This window comes from Brassica napus (genome assembly GCF_020379485.1).
Source record: "Brassica napus cultivar Da-Ae chromosome C4 unlocalized genomic scaffold, Da-Ae chrC04_Random_5, whole genome shotgun sequence".
In the NCBI taxonomy this organism is placed as follows: Eukaryota; Viridiplantae; Streptophyta; class Magnoliopsida; order Brassicales; family Brassicaceae; genus Brassica; species Brassica napus.
The window spans coordinates 1-16,635 of record NW_026014255.1 but is presented as its reverse complement, the minus strand read 5'-3'; the positions used below and the strand labels follow the sequence as shown (position 1 = coordinate 16,635).

Sequence of the window (16,635 nt, the reverse complement as noted above, 5' to 3'; positions counted from 1 at the left end):
GCAACATCGCTCTCTCTATATATATATCATGCTCACTCGTTCCCCCAAGGATTTCAATCTCAAAGTCTCTCTCTCCCTCTTAAGACCCAAAAAAAAATCATCATCTTTCTAATACGGAATTATTTAGGGTTTATTGTCGTTTGAATCTTCTTCTACTATTGCCATGGAAATAGAAGAAACTAATATAATTGAAGTTGAAACGAAGGTGATGAATCTAGCGCTAAACATGGAGTCTATGAACATTCTCTCTATCCGTGTACACAATCTGATTGAAGATTTTACCGAAGACGTGATTTTACATATAAGATCACGTTACATCCGCTTGGAGCCACACGGCTTCACGCCAAGTCATATCTCTGAACTCCTTCGTGGCCAACAAGTTAATGAATCTCAACACATAGGTGAAAAGATCGCTAATGAAATCAATCGTTCACTTAGTAATGATAAAACTCTCCGAGAGCCTGTCTTCGTGAACGTCGAAGTTGAATTCATCAAAGAGAGGCGTTTGGTTGTGCCGTCTGATGTTCCTGCTTCGTTTGACGTTTTACAGAGGTTGGTGGAAGAACATAGAGTGGATTTGAACGGAAATAAAGAAACTCTGTGTTCAATTTGCATCGAGGATTTGTCCAAGAGTCAACAAAGCGTCATTGAGATGCCTAACTGTTTGCATATGTTTCATCAAAACTGTCTTTTCGAGTGGCTTGGTCGGAAAAACTCGTGTCCGTTGTGCCGGAGATTCGTACGACCTAGGAATAGGATCAAGAAACAGAAACTCGAAAACGTTACAGGTTTCGATTCTGTTGCGAATTGTTGACACTCATCCTTATGTTAATTAATTCTTATAAGATGAAATTGTTTACAAGTATCATGAATTATTGACTGACTTACTGAAGGTGTAATTCATTATGTAACCAGATCACAATTAGATTTTTATTTTTTTAAATGAAAGGATTGTGATGATTAATCCTTAGCAATTCCGACCAATCTTAAAAGTAAGGTAATATATTACACATAGAAAACTCAAGTTGAGATCAAAGGAGTGTCAGATGGACTGGATCTCATCTTCACATTACCCCTGTTCTTTTCTCCGTCTGCGTCAAAAAAAAATACAGTTAGAACACAGAAACAATTTTTTTGGTGTTCTAATTAAAAGTAGACGCAACGGACAATCGGAGGCATGGAAAGGGAGTTGCCGCTGCCCCTGAAATTTTCAGGGTCGTATTTGATGGGTTGAACTTCTGGCGTTTATAAAACGAACAGCACTGTTATCGTTATCCTCTTTTTCGTTTGGCATGAGTTTTCGTTTCTTCATCTTGATTTCAAAAACACTTATTTCATATCTGTATACATTGTTTGAATAGGTATTTCTGCTTAGACTATTGATAGACTTTGTTTGGGTCAGTCTATCTAAATCCAAGACTCTCTTAATGAATACAAAAGGAACAAGCGATTACAGCTTTGAAGTACAATCTTAGCTTCACTCTCATGGGCCATGGCGAGCTACACTAAGATCATCAGTCTCATGTCGACTGAGAAGTCTTGACTCATGGCGTCAAGAACATACTCATGAAGTCCTGAATGAGTGGAAGACAATCCCAGTCATATAAGAGAAAACAGGACAGGATGCCATATTCTAAATCATTGTCGATTTACTCTTGTTTTGATCTCATAAATACTCCACTCACCAGATCAGTGTCGATTTACTCTGCTTATGATCTCATCAGTCACAGTGCCACATCCAGAGTAAATAAAACATCATATGGGATGATAAAGCGGTTTGGTTTGGTCGGGTTCTGTATCACCGATAATATGAGATATTTACAAACTGACCTCAATTGTCTTCGTCTCTGTGGAGGAGGATCTAGTAAAAAACGGGTTCTATCTATTACCGGATTTCGGATGCCTATTAATTAGAATCTCTCTCAATATCAACAGCTAAACCAGAATAAACCGAACGTATACAAAAGAAAAGTATCTTCTGGGTTGAATTCCGGTACAGATATCCTAATGCGAACAATTAGTTAACGTTCGGATTTTAGAAAAAAGGAAATAGTCAATGAATGATCTGTCTTTAAAAAAGGAAATAACCAAAATATCCTTATATACTACAGAACACTCATTCGGGAATCGATTTCTCTTTCACTATCTGTCTCAGCAATCTTCGTCTTCTTTACTTTCGAAATCAGGGTTTATTTTTCTTTCTTTTTGTTTTTCTTGCGGCCATGGAAACAGAATTTGATACACCGAAAGTCTACACGCTGGTGGCAAACCTACCTAAAATATTCACGAACACAGTCGAGATCCTCTTACAAGAACTCATCCAAGACGAAACAGGAGTGGTACAAGTTTTAACATCGGATAACATCAACCTGAACCCAAGCGGCGGCTTCACGCCGCATCATCTCTCTCGACTCCTTCGCGACGAACAAGTTCCTGAGTCTCAGTTTCTAGGTCAAAAGATCGCTCTTGATATCAGTCGCGAACTTGCTAATGACGATTCCCTTAGAGAGCCTGCTTTCGTATTCGTCACTGTCAATTTCATCAGAGAGACACGTTTGGTCTTTCCACCTGATGAACCTACTCCATCGAGAGGTGCTTCCGGTGAAGTTCTCCATAGGTTAGCGGACGAACAGAGAGTTGAAGTCAAGAAAAACGAGATTCAGTGTTCGATTTGTATTGAGGATTTGTCCAAGAATCATGCAAAAATCATTGAGATGCCTAAGTGTTTGCATAAGTTTCATCAAGATTGTCTCTTCGAGTGGCTTGCTCGGCAAAACTCATGTCCCTTGTGCCGGAGTGTTCCTTACGGCTTGGATCAAGAAACAGAGTCTTAAAAAAGATATCACATTAGGGTTTGGAGTTTAGAGATCGGCTTAGGGTTTTTGAATGATTTATCACATTGGGTAATATGTTTGGAAATTTTGTAACTTTTTAGTATAAAAGTTGAAATATTTGTTCTCTTGATCTTATTGCAGTGTAACATATAACTGAAAGTACATATTGGACTTGTTGGCTCTTTTTCACTACTTTCATAGTCTTACATTTTCATCCATCATTGTTGCACTCATACTGTGTACTGAAAATTTCATACATACATCTTCAATCAATAGTCCCTTTCTCTGATCAGTAAGCATATGATCATACTAAAATCATCACTTTATTCCAAAACACTTCTGAACCTAAAAACATGCTAAATAGACTCCAAAACATAATAACTATATCCTAAACTACTTATATACCATGAATAATAATAGGTAAAATCTATAGTATATCAACTCCCTCATACTTACCATTTTGCTTGTCCTCAAGCAAAACAAGAATATTCTTTCTGAAAGAGGTTTGAAAACAGCAGATACTCACATGATTTAAAAACTCAGTATCATCACCTCTACAATGTTGCAGCCACTCAAATCAATATCAACCTTAGAGATACTGTATATGCAATATCCTAGCTTAGCAACCAAATCCATTCACTCAGCAACTTAACTAATCATGTCTGACTAACTCCTCTACTGACTTCATTTCTTGCATAAAATAAAAGTGTAGGCTTTATTAGGAGTATCGATCAAAAGACACATGGACTCTCACTCAAACAAGTATTTGGACCAACAAATATTATCTTCTCAACAGGAGTTCCTTTCCTCTCTCTCTTCTTACTTCTCTCAGTCAATGTCTACTTCTTTTGCGGGGTGTTTTTTATTCTCTCCATTGACTGAGATAAAAGACAGGCTTCCATGAATCAAGCCTTGACTATTGCCGCCACCAGGTCATGTTCACTTCTTTTTGACATATATCTATTTTCTAGAATTCTTGATGAATCAAGCCTTAATGGTTGCAGCCACCAAGTCATGTTTGAATCATTTTGACCTCTTCCAGAATTCTTTATGAAGCAAGCCTTAATGGTTGTGGCCACCAAGTCTTGTTCGAATCCTTTTCGATCTGAAGGGGAGAGAGAGTGGAATTATCAACACTTTTTCCAGACTTGTAGGAGGAATCCGATCCCTTGTATACCAAGCCCCAAGACAAAAAATTCTAGCTCAATTAGGTTAGAAGTCAGCTTTGGTTCCTTCGAACAATCTCAGCAAGTGTGAATAACTGGCGGATGATCCACTTTAGCATCTCTAGTATACCTTATGGTCAATAAATCTAAGAATGGTGCTAAAGAGTGGTTAGATAATAAGTATAAATCGAAAAAGTTCATTGTCCCCTTCTTAACTCAATTAAACTTTTTTGAAAGCATTTAAATAAGACTCACAAAGTAAATTGATATCAGTAAACCTTCACTGGGACTTAAATTACATTGTCCCCAGTGAAAATCCAGTCAGAGTTATGGTGAAAACATAAATCATAAGGACTCAATGTAACAAGTTGTATCGATATACCTGACCGAACTTTGGATCGATCGATGGAATGATGGTACCATCGATCGTTTCTGGTGTTGTACTGTCGATCGATGTCGACATGGTCTCATCGGTCGATTTGGGCACACGTCTACTCGGTTCTTTTTCTTTCTTTTTTTGACCTGCAAAATTAAAAACAAAAATTAGTAACTTATAGAATAAAACCAAATAAAATTACCGAATAGTGGGTTGCATTCTACTCAGCGCTTTGTTATAGTCATTTAGCTTGAATTTGGATGTGTGTGGCTAGTATGGAGGTGAAAGACTACTTGTTGGGAAGCAAGTGTCTACTGCTTCTTTGTCCTTCTGGAACCATGTACCAATGAAGCGTCTTATGTCCTCTTCTGCTCTTGTCCAGTGATTCTTCAATACTGCTATTGTGCCTTCCACTGTATGCATCCTCCTCTCAAGATGTCCAATGCTCCCCTGATGCATTCTGAGTCTGGCATACGTCTACTCTGAGATATCCTTCAATTCCTGATTGATTTCCTCTTTCATCATGTCCTGAGAAAAATTAACATTATCAAGAATATCTTCGAATGACTGTAGCCTTTCCTCGAATAATGCAAGACGAGAATCGATCGATTTGTGGGAGTCACCATCGATCGATTTCGAAGCTCGTGCTCTGGTCGTTTGTTGCTGCTGAATCGTGGCTATGTCCTGCTTCATCTCGTCCGTGCGTGTAGTCAGCCAGCTGATACTGTTGTCGAATGGGTAGTAGAGATCATCAAGCCTCTTGTAGAAATCATCTTATGACATCCTTAAAGCTCTGTAGCTCCCTTGTGCCCTCTCATCAACCTCTTCTTTGTTGTAAGTGCATGGCTCTGGCATGGACTGAGTGTATCCCTCTGCATGTTTTGGAAGACATATATAAGAGCGCTCATGCATTGCAGCTCTTTCAAGAATGACTCTGATGTCCTCCTTTGACACATGGATGCCTCTACCATCTACAACTCGTGCATATCCATGATCATCTCTGTAGACAATATACTCATCTCTCTTTTTACAATGAAATATGCTTTGTCCGTTCTGATCATAGGCTCTCCGTCCGAACTCTAGGCAATTGTCGATCGATGGTGGGACTGGACCGTCGATCGATTTTCGACCTCGTGTTCATTTCTGATACTCATAACGCATTTCTAAACCACAAGCCGTAGCAAACAGCTCGTCTATAACCCTATGCTGGTACTCTGGATCTCTACGTTGCTGAAGGAAGAGGTTGTCTGGTCCATTGGCCATCTCAGGGATGTCTGCAATATTTTCTCTCGATATTTTTTAGAACACGTCCATCCATAGCTCGTCTTGGCCTCATGGGTCCCTGAAAATACCAAATTCATCCGGTGTTAGATACCCATAATATGTATCATCTTCTTGTTTTACCTCGGATGTCGGTGTGGAATGAGGGTCGATCGGTGAGCAGTTGCCGTCGATCGATTTTGCTTCCTCTGTTCTGGAGGAATTAGGGGTGTTCAATCCGGATATCGGTTCGGTTTCGGTTCGGTTTTTTTGGTTTTTCGGTATTTCGGTTAGTAAAATATAACTACCATTCTAAATCCATATTTACTTCGGTTCGGTTCGGTTTATATACCGTCGGTTTTCGGTTTATTCGGTTTTTATACCAAAAAACATAATTCTATATTTTGGGATCATATTATATGAATTTTAGAGTCTTGTTGTCAACACATTCATTTATTAAAAAATATTATAAGTTTAAATAAAAGAACAAAAATGAAAAGTGTTTCTATCATCTAATAAAATAATCAAATCTATAATTAAAATCAAAGCTCAAAATTTTGATAATAAAAATAAAAAACAAAAAATAAAACAGAAGCACGAAGCACAAAAAATAAGTTATTATATTCTTTCATATTTAGCGTTCATCAAAGTCATGTTTCTTCTATTAAACAAGAAACTCTATTCGTTTAAAGATAAAAAAAATTGTGAAGAATTTCCACTAATTGTTATCATCAAATTTATAATCTTTATTTCAATTTAGTCAATGCTAAATTAAAGCAAAAAGATCAAAAGAAGACTAAGAAAATAAGAAGCATGTTTGCGATGAATTGTTATTTAATTATAGTTCAAGTGTTTTACAAATCAGGACTATTTTATTACTGTAAAAAATATGGTAATAGTTATTAGCAAAAAAATTAACTTATAATTTTCATACGTTGTTATAAAATATATACATATTTACATGTTTCCATTTTTTTATCGGTTTTATTCGGTTTATTCGGTTTTATCGGTTATATACCGAACCATATCCAAATCCTACGGTTTTTTAAAAATCATATCCATTCGGTTTGTATGGTATATACCAAATCCAAACCATATTATCTATTTTGGTTTGGTTCGGTTCGGTACGGTTCGGTTTTGCCATATTGAACAGCCCTAGGAGGAATGATGGATAACTCTTTCTTCCATAGCAAGACTTTGGTGTTCAATAGCATGTTCCTCTCTGTAATCCTCATCATACTCATCAGAACGTAGTGCAGTATCCACTGTATAGGTTTTTTGGCAGCAATTATCTGCCCAACTCCCAATCGAGTAGTTACTGTTGGACTCAATTTCGGTTAATATTTTTACCGGGCCAAAGAGAAGATGGGCCGTACGATCCCGAGCAGAGGCAAAGCCCAACTCGCATGGCCGTGATCGAATGGACTGAGAGAATATTATCAGGTATAGAGTCAAAATTTTAATGGTGTGAATATAATTGAATTGAACCATTGGTCTCGTGTAACACCTATATATATATATCAGAAATTAATAACCAACTCCCAGTCGTTTCATCAGTTATTGACTGACTTACTGAAGGTGTAATTAAACCTTAACAAACCTATTCTTTTGGATTGAGTTTCCAATAAATAATCCAATCCAAAGGTACAAAAAAAAACTATTTAACGGTCAGTTATTTAAAATGAAAAAGGAAACAACTTGGGTTTTAACAAAAAGAAACGAAATAAGGAAATAACGATCAATAAATGATCAAGTTTTACAAAAAAGGAAATTAAAAAAATCTTGCAAAAATAAGGAAATTAAGACCTAGTTTTGCAACATCGCTCTCTCTATATATATATCATGCTCACTCGTTCCCCCAAGGATTTCAATCTCAAAGTCTCTCTCTCCCTCTTAAGACCCAAAAAAAAATCATCATCTTTCTAATACGGAATTATTTAGGGTTTATTGTCGTTTGAATCTTCTTCTACTATTGCCATGGAAATAGAAGAAACTAATATAATTGAAGTTGAAACGAAGGTGATGAATCTAGCGCTAAACATGGAGTCTATGAACATTCTCTCTATCCGTGTACACAATCTGATTGAAGATTTTACCGAAGACGTGATTTTACATATAAGATCACGTTACATCCGCTTGGAGCCACACGGCTTCACGCCAAGTCATATCTCTGAACTCCTTCGTGGCCAACAAGTTAATGAATCTCAACACATAGGTGAAAAGATCGCTAATGAAATCAATCGTTCACTTAGTAATGATAAAACTCTCCGAGAGCCTGTCTTCGTGAACGTCGAAGTTGAATTCATCAAAGAGAGGCGTTTGGTTGTGCCGTCTGATGTTCCTGCTTCGTTTGACGTTTTACAGAGGTTGGTGGAAGAACATAGAGTGGATTTGAACGGAAATAAAGAAACTCTGTGTTCAATTTGCATCGAGGATTTGTCCAAGAGTCAACAAAGCGTCATTGAGATGCCTAACTGTTTGCATATGTTTCATCAAAACTGTCTTTTCGAGTGGCTTGGTCGGAAAAACTCGTGTCCGTTGTGCCGGAGATTCGTACGACCTAGGAATAGGATCAAGAAACAGAAACTCGAAAACGTTACAGGTTTCGATTCTGTTGCGAATTGTTGACACTCATCCTTATGTTAATTAATTCTTATAAGATGAAATTGTTTACAAGTATCATGAATTATTGACTGACTTACTGAAGGTGTAATTCATTATGTAACCAGATCACAATTAGATTTTTATTTTTTTAAATGAAAGGATTGTGATGATTAATCCTTAGCAATTCCGACCAATCTTAAAAGTAAGGTAATATATTACACATAGAAAACTCAAGTTGAGATCAAAGGAGTGTCAGATGGACTGGATCTCATCTTCACATTACCCCTGTTCTTTTCTCCGTCTGCGTCAAAAAAAAATACAGTTAGAACACAGAAACAATTTTTTTGGTGTTCTAATTAAAAGTAGACGCAACGGACAATCGGAGGCATGGAAAGGGAGTTGCCGCTGCCCCTGAAATTTTCAGGGTCGTATTTGATGGGTTGAACTTCTGGCGTTTATAAAACGAACAGCACTGTTATCGTTATCCTCTTTTTCGTTTGGCATGAGTTTTCGTTTCTTCATCTTGATTTCAAAAACACTTATTTCATATCTGTATACATTGTTTGAATAGGTATTTCTGCTTAGACTATTGATAGACTTTGTTTGGGTCAGTCTATCTAAATCCAAGACTCTCTTAATGAATACAAAAGGAACAAGCGATTACAGCTTTGAAGTACAATCTTAGCTTCACTCTCATGGGCCATGGCGAGCTACACTAAGATCATCAGTCTCATGTCGACTGAGAAGTCTTGACTCATGGCGTCAAGAACATACTCATGAAGTCCTGAATGAGTGGAAGACAATCCCAGTCATATAAGAGAAAACAGGACAGGATGCCATATTCTAAATCATTGTCGATTTACTCTTGTTTTGATCTCATAAATACTCCACTCACCAGATCAGTGTCGATTTACTCTGCTTATGATCTCATCAGTCACAGTGCCACATCCAGAGTAAATAAAACATCATATGGGATGATAAAGCGGTTTGGTTTGGTCGGGTTCTGTATCACCGATAATATGAGATATTTACAAACTGACCTCAATTGTCTTCGTCTCTGTGGAGGAGGATCTAGTAAAAAACGGGTTCTATCTATTACCGGATTTCGGATGCCTATTAATTAGAATCTCTCTCAATATCAACAGCTAAACCAGAATAAACCGAACGTATACAAAAGAAAAGTATCTTCTGGGTTGAATTCCGGTACAGATATCCTAATGCGAACAATTAGTTAACGTTCGGATTTTAGAAAAAAGGAAATAGTCAATGAATGATCTGTCTTTAAAAAAGGAAATAACCAAAATATCCTTATATACTACAGAACACTCATTCGGGAATCGATTTCTCTTTCACTATCTGTCTCAGCAATCTTCGTCTTCTTTACTTTCGAAATCAGGGTTTATTTTTCTTTCTTTTGTTTTTCTTGCGGCCATGGAAACAGAATTTGATACACCGAAAGTCTACACGCTGGTGGCAAACCTACCTAAAATATTCACGAACACAGTCGAGATCCTCTTACAAGAACTCATCCAAGACGAAACAGGAGTGGTACAAGTTTTAACATCGGATAACATCAACCTGAACCCAAGCGGCGGCTTCACGCCGCATCATCTCTCTCGACTCCTTCGCGACGAACAAGTTCCTGAGTCTCAGTTTCTAGGTCAAAAGATCGCTCTTGATATCAGTCGCGAACTTGCTAATGACGATTCCCTTAGAGAGCCTGCTTTCGTATTCGTCACTGTCAATTTCATCAGAGAGACACGTTTGGTCTTTCCACCTGATGAACCTACTCCATCGAGAGGTGCTTCCGGTGAAGTTCTCCATAGGTTAGCGGACGAACAGAGAGTTGAAGTCAAGAAAAACGAGATTCAGTGTTCGATTTGTATTGAGGATTTGTCCAAGAATCATGCAAAAATCATTGAGATGCCTAAGTGTTTGCATAAGTTTCATCAAGATTGTCTCTTCGAGTGGCTTGCTCGGCAAAACTCATGTCCCTTGTGCCGGAGTGTTCCTTACGGCTTGGATCAAGAAACAGAGTCTTAAAAAAGATATCACATTAGGGTTTGGAGTTTAGAGATCGGCTTAGGGTTTTTGAATGATTTATCACATTGGGTAATATGTTTGGAAATTTTGTAACTTTTTAGTATAAAAGTTGAAATATTTGTTCTCTTGATCTTATTGCAGTGTAACATATAACTGAAAGTACATATTGGACTTGTTGGCTCTTTTTCACTACTTTCATAGTCTTACATTTTCATCCATCATTGTTGCACTCATACTGTGTACTGAAAATTTCATACATACATCTTCAATCAATAGTCCCTTTCTCTGATCAGTAAGCATATGATCATACTAAAATCATCACTTTATTCCAAAACACTTCTGAACCTAAAAACATGCTAAATAGACTCCAAAACATAATAACTATATCCTAAACTACTTATATACCATGAATAATAATAGGTAAAATCTATAGTATATCAACTCCCTCATACTTACCATTTTGCTTGTCCTCAAGCAAAACAAGAATATTCTTTCTGAAAGAGGTTTGAAAACAGCAGATACTCACATGATTTAAAAACTCAGTATCATCACCTCTACAATGTTGCAGCCACTCAAATCAATATCAACTTAGAGATACTGTATATGCAATATCCTAGCTTAGCAACCAAATCCATTCACTCAGCAACTTAACTAATCATGTCTGACTAACTCCTCTACTGACTTCATTTCTTGCATAAAATAAAAGTGTAGGCTTTATTAGGAGTATCGATCAAAAGACACATGGACTCTCACTCAAACAAGTATTTGGACCAACAAATATTATCTTCTCAACAAGTTCCTTTCCTCTCTCTCTTCTTACTTCTCTCAGTCAATGTCTACTTCTTTTGCGGGGTGTTTTTTATTCTCTCCATTGACTGAGATAAAAGACAGGCTTCCATGAATCACCTTGACTATTGCCGCCACCACGGTCATGTTCACTTCTTTTTGACATATATATCTTTTCTAGAATTCTTGATGAATCAAGCCTTAATGGTTGCAGCCACCAAGTCATGTTTGAATCATTTTGACCTCTTCCAGAATTCTTTATGAAGCAAGCCTTAATGGTTGTGGCCACCAAGTCTTGTTCGAATCCTTTTCGATCTGAAGGGGAGAGAGAGTGGAATTATCAACACTTTTTCCAGACTTGTAGGAGGAATCCGATCCCTTGTATACCAAGCCCCAAGACAAAAAATTCTAGCTCAATTAGGTTAGAAGTCAGCTTTGGTTCCTTCGAACAATCTCAGCAAGTGTGAATAACTGGCGGATGATCCACTTTAGCATCTCTAGTATACCTTATGGTCAATAAATCTAAGAATGGTGCTAAAGAGTGGTTAGATAATAAGTATAAATCGAAAAAGTTCATTGTCCCCTTCTTAACTCAATTAAACTTTTTTGAAAGCATTTAAATAAGACTCACAAAGTAAATTGATATCAGTAAACCTTCACTGGGACTTAAATTACATTGTCCCCAGTGAAAATCCAGTCAGAGTTATGGTGAAAACATAAATCATAAGGACTCAATGTAACAAGTTGTATCGATATACCTGACCGAACTTTGGATCGATCGATGGAATGATGGTACCATCGATCGTTTCTGGTGTTGTACTGTCGATCGATGTCGACATGGTCTCATCGGTCGATTTGGGCACACGTCTACTCGGTTCTTTTTCTTTCTTTTTTTGACCTGCAAAATTAAAAACAAAAATTAGTAACTTATAGAATAAAACCAAATAAAATTACCGAATAGTGGGTTGCATTCTACTCAGCGCTTTGTTATAGTCATTTAGCTTGAATTTGGATGTGTGTGGCTAGTATGGAGGTGAAAGACTACTTGTTGGGAAGCAAGTGTCTACTGCTTCTTTGTCCTTCTGGAACCATGTACCAATGAAGCGTCTTATGTCCTCTTCTGCTCTTGTCCAGTGATTCTTCAATACTGCTATTGTGCCTTCCACTGTATGCATCCTCCTCTCAAGATGTCCAATGCTCCCCTGATGCATTCTGAGTCTGGCATACGTCTACTCTGAGATATCCTTCAATTCCTGATTGATTTCCTCTTTCATCATGTCCTGAGAAAAATTAACATTATCAAGAATATCTTCGAATGACTGTAGCCTTTCCTCGAATAATGCAAGACGAGAATCGATCGATTTGTGGGAGTCACCATCGATCGATTTCGAAGCTCGTGCTCTGGTCGTTTGTTGCTGCTGAATCGTGGCTATGTCCTGCTTCATCTCGTCCGTGCGTGTAGTCAGCCAGCTGATACTGTTTGTCGAATGGGTAGTAGAGATCATCAAGCCTCTTGTAGAAATCATCTTATGACATCCTTAAAGCTCTGTAGCTCCCTTGTGCCCTCTCATCAACCTCTTCTTTGTTGTAAGTGCATGGCTCTGGCATGGACTGAGTGTATCCCTCTGCATGTTTTGGAAGACATATATAAGAGCGCTCATGCATTGCAGCTCTTTCAAGAATGACTCTGATGTCCTCCTTTGACACATGGATGCCTCTACCATCTACAACTCGTGCATATCCATGATCATCTCTGTAGACAATATACTCTCTCTCTCTTTTACAATGAAATATGCTTTGTCCGTTCTGATCATAGGCTCTCCGTCCGAACTCTAGGCAATTGTCGATCGATGGTGGGACTGGACCGTCGATCGATTTTCGACCTCGTGTTCATTTCTGATACTCATAACGCATTTCTAAACCACAAGCCGTAGCAAACAGCTCGTCTATATACCCTACCTGGTGGTGGCTGGATCTCTACGTTGCTGAAGAAGAGGTTGTCTGGTCCATTGGCCATCTCAGGGATGTCTGCAATATTTTCTCTCGATATTTTTTTAGAACACGTCCATCCATAGCTCGTCTTGGCCTCATGGGTCCCTGAAAATACCAAATTCATCCGGTGTTAGATACCCATAATATGTATCATCTTCTTGTTTTACCTCGGATGTCGGTGTGGAATGAGGGTCGATCGGTGAGCAGTTGCCGTCGATCGATTTTGCTTCCTCTGTTCTGGAGGAATTAGGGGTGTTCAATCCGGATATCGGTTCGGTTTCGGTTCGGTTTTTTTTTTTTTGGTTTTTCGGTATTTCGTTAGTAAAATATAACTACCATTCTAAATCCATATTTACTTTCGGTTCGGTTCGGTTTATATACCGTCGGTTTTCGGTTTATTCGGTTTTTTATACCAAAAAACATAATTCTATATTTTGGATCATATTATATGAATTTTAGAGTCTTGTTGTCAAAACATTCATTTATTAAAAAATATTATAAGTTTAAATAAAAAACAAAAATGAAAGTGTTTCTATCATCTAATAAAATAATCAAATCTATAATTAAAATCAAAGCTCAAAATTTTGATAATAAAAAAAAAAACAAAAAATAAAAGAGAAGCACGAAGCACAAAAAATAAGTTATTATATTCTTTCATATTTAGCGTTCATCAAAGTCATGTTTCTTCTATTAAAAAGAAACTCTATTCGTTTAAAGATAAAAAAAAATTGTGAAGAATTTCCACTAATTGTTATCATCAAATTTATAATCTTTATTTCAATTTAGTCATGCTAAATTAAAGCAAAAAGATCAAAAGAAGCTAAGAAAATAAGAAGCATGTTTGCGATGAATTGTTATTTAATTATAGTTCAAGTGTTTTACAAATCAGGACTATTTTATTACTGTAAAAAATATGGTAATAGTTATTAGCAAAAAAATTAACTTATAATTTTCATACGTTGTTATAAAATATATACATATTTACATGTTTCCATTTTTTTATCGGTTTTATTCGGTTTATTCGGTTTATCGGTTATATACCGAAAACCATATCCAAATCCTACGGTTTTTTAAAAATCATATCCATTCGGTTTGTATGGTATTATACCAAATCCAAACCATATTATCTATTTTGGTTTGGTTCGGTTCGGTACGGTTCGGTTTTGCCATATTGAACAGCCCTACTAGGAGGAATATGGATAACTCTTTCTTCCATAGCAAGACTTGGTGTGTGTTCAATAGCATGTTCCTCTCTGTAATCCTCATCATACTCATCAGAACGTAGTGCAGTATCCACTGTATAGGTTTTTTGGCCGCAATGATCTGCCCAACTCCCAATCGAGTAGTTACTGTTGGACTCAATTTCGGTTAATATTTTTACCGGGCCAAAGAGAAGATGGGCCGTACGATCCCGAGCAGAGGCAAAGCCCAACTCGCATGGCCGTGATCGAATGGACTGAGAGAATATTATCAGGTATAGAGTCAAAATTTTAATGGTGTGAATATAATTGAATTGAACATTGGTCTCGTGTAACACCTATATATATATATCAGAAATTAATAACCAACTCCCAGTCGTTTCATCAGTTATGACTGACTTACTGAAGGTGTAATTAAACCTTAACAAACCTATTCTTTTGGATTGAGTTTCCAATAAATAATCCAATCCAAAGGTACAAAAAAAACTATTTAACGTCAGTTATTTAAAATGAAAAGGAAACAACTTGGGTTTTAACAAAAAGAAACGAAATAAGGAAATAACGATCAATAAATGATCAAGTTTTACAAAAAAGGAAATTAAAAAAATCTTGCAAAAATAAGGAAATTAAGACCTAGTTTTGCAACATCGCTCTCTCTATATATATATCATGCTCACTCGTTCCCCCAAGGATTTCAATCTCAAAGTCTCTCTCTCCCTCTTAAGACCCAAAAAAAAATCATCATCTTTCTAATACGGATTATTTAGGGTTTATTGTCGTTTGAATCTTCTTCTACTATTGCCATGGAAATAGAAGAACTAATATAATTGAAGTTGAAACGAAGGTGATGAATCTAGCGCTAAACATGGAGTCTATGAACATTCTCTCTATCCGTGTACACAATCTGATTGAAGATTTTACCGAAGACGTGATTTTACATATAAGATCACGTTACATCCGCTTGGAGCCACACGGCTTCACGCCAAGTCATATCTCTGAACTCCTTCGTGGCCAACAAGTTAATGAATCTCAACACATAGGTGAAAAGATCGCTAATGAAATCAATCGTTCACTTAGTAATGATAAAACTCTCCGAGAGCCTGTCTTCGTGAACGTCGAAGTTGAATTCATCAAAGAGAGGCGTTTGGTTGTGCCGTCTGATTTTCTCCTGCTTCGTTGACGTTTTACAGAGGTTGGTGGAAGAACATAGAGTGGATTTGAACGGAAATAAAGAAACTCTGTGTTCAATTTGCATCGAGGATTTGTCCAAGAGTCAACAAAGCGTCATTGAGATGCCTAACTGTTTGCATATGTTTCATCAAAACTGTCTTTTCGAGTGGCTTGGTCGGAAAAACTCGTGTCCGTTGTGCCGGAGATTCGTACGACCTAGGAATAGGATCAAGAAACAGAACTCGAAAACGTTACAGGTTTCGATTCTGTGCGAATTGTTGACACTCATCCTTATGTTAATTAATTCTTATAAGATGAAATTGTTTACAAGTATCATGAATTATTGACTGACTTACTGAAGGTGTAATTCATTATGTAACCAGATCACAATTAGATTTTTATTTTTTTAAATGAAAGGATTGTGATGATTAATCCTTAGCAATTCCGACCAATCTTAAAAGTAAGGTAATATATTACACATAGAAAACTCAAGTTGAGATCAAAGGAGTGTCAGATGGACTGGATCTCATCTTCACATTACCCCTGTTCTTTTCTCTAAAAAACGTACTGTCGTCAAAACAAAAATACAGTTAGAACACAGAAACAATTTTTTGGTGTTCTAATTAAAAGTAGACCACGGACAATCGGAGGCATGGAAAGGGAGTTGCCGCTGCCCTGAAATTTTCAGGTCGTATTTTGATGGGTTGAACTTCTGGCGTTTATAAACGAACAGCACTGTTATCGTTATCCTCTTTTTCGTTTGGCATGAGTTTTCGTTTCTTCATCTTGATTTCAAAAACCTTATTTCATATCTGTATACATTGTTTGAATAGTATTCTGCTTAGACTATTGATAGACTTTGTTTGGGTCAGTCTATCTAAATCCAAGACTCTCTTAATGAATACAAAAGGAACAAGCGATTACAGCTTTGAAGTACAATCTTAGCTTCACTCCATGGGCCATGGCGAGCTACACTAAGATCATCAGTCTCATGTCGACTGAGAAGTCTTGACTCATGGCGTTCAAAACATACTCATGAAGTCCTGAATGAGTGGAAGACAATCCCAGTCATATAAGAGAAAACAGGACAGGATGCCATATTCTAAATCATTGTCGATTACTCTTTTTTGATCTCATAATACTCCACTCACCAGATCAGTGTCGATTTACTCGGCTTATGATCTCATCAGTCACAGTGCCACATA

At 37.1% G+C, this 16,635-nt stretch overlaps 4 protein-coding genes across 4 annotated transcripts; all 4 read left to right on the top strand.

The window, feature by feature from the left end:
• The first annotated feature begins 226 nt into the window (after window positions 1-226).
• Window positions 227-814, top strand: LOC125594777 (RING-H2 finger protein ATL34-like). The gene has a single exon (XM_048770855.1). The coding sequence runs from the start codon at window positions 227-229 to the stop codon at window positions 812-814; it is 588 nt and encodes a 195-aa protein (XP_048626812.1).
• Window positions 815-2,222: 1,408 nt separating this feature from the next.
• Window positions 2,223-2,834, top strand: LOC125594776 (E3 ubiquitin-protein ligase RNF181-like). Its single transcript, XM_048770854.1, has one exon. It carries the CDS (start codon window positions 2,223-2,225, stop codon window positions 2,832-2,834), a length of 612 nt encoding a protein of 203 aa, XP_048626811.1.
• Window positions 2,835-7,676: 4,842 nt separating this feature from the next.
• Window positions 7,677-8,264, top strand: LOC111211713 (RING-H2 finger protein ATL34-like). Its single transcript, XM_022712983.2, has one exon. The coding sequence runs from the start codon at window positions 7,677-7,679 to the stop codon at window positions 8,262-8,264; it is 588 nt and encodes a 195-aa protein (XP_022568704.2).
• A 1,407-nt stretch (window positions 8,265-9,671) lies between these two features.
• LOC106377693 (E3 ubiquitin-protein ligase RNF181) lies at window positions 9,672-10,283 on the top strand. Its single transcript, XM_013817950.3, has one exon. It carries the CDS (start codon window positions 9,672-9,674, stop codon window positions 10,281-10,283), a length of 612 nt encoding a protein of 203 aa, XP_013673404.1.
• The last annotated feature ends 6,352 nt before the right edge of the window (window positions 10,284-16,635 follow it).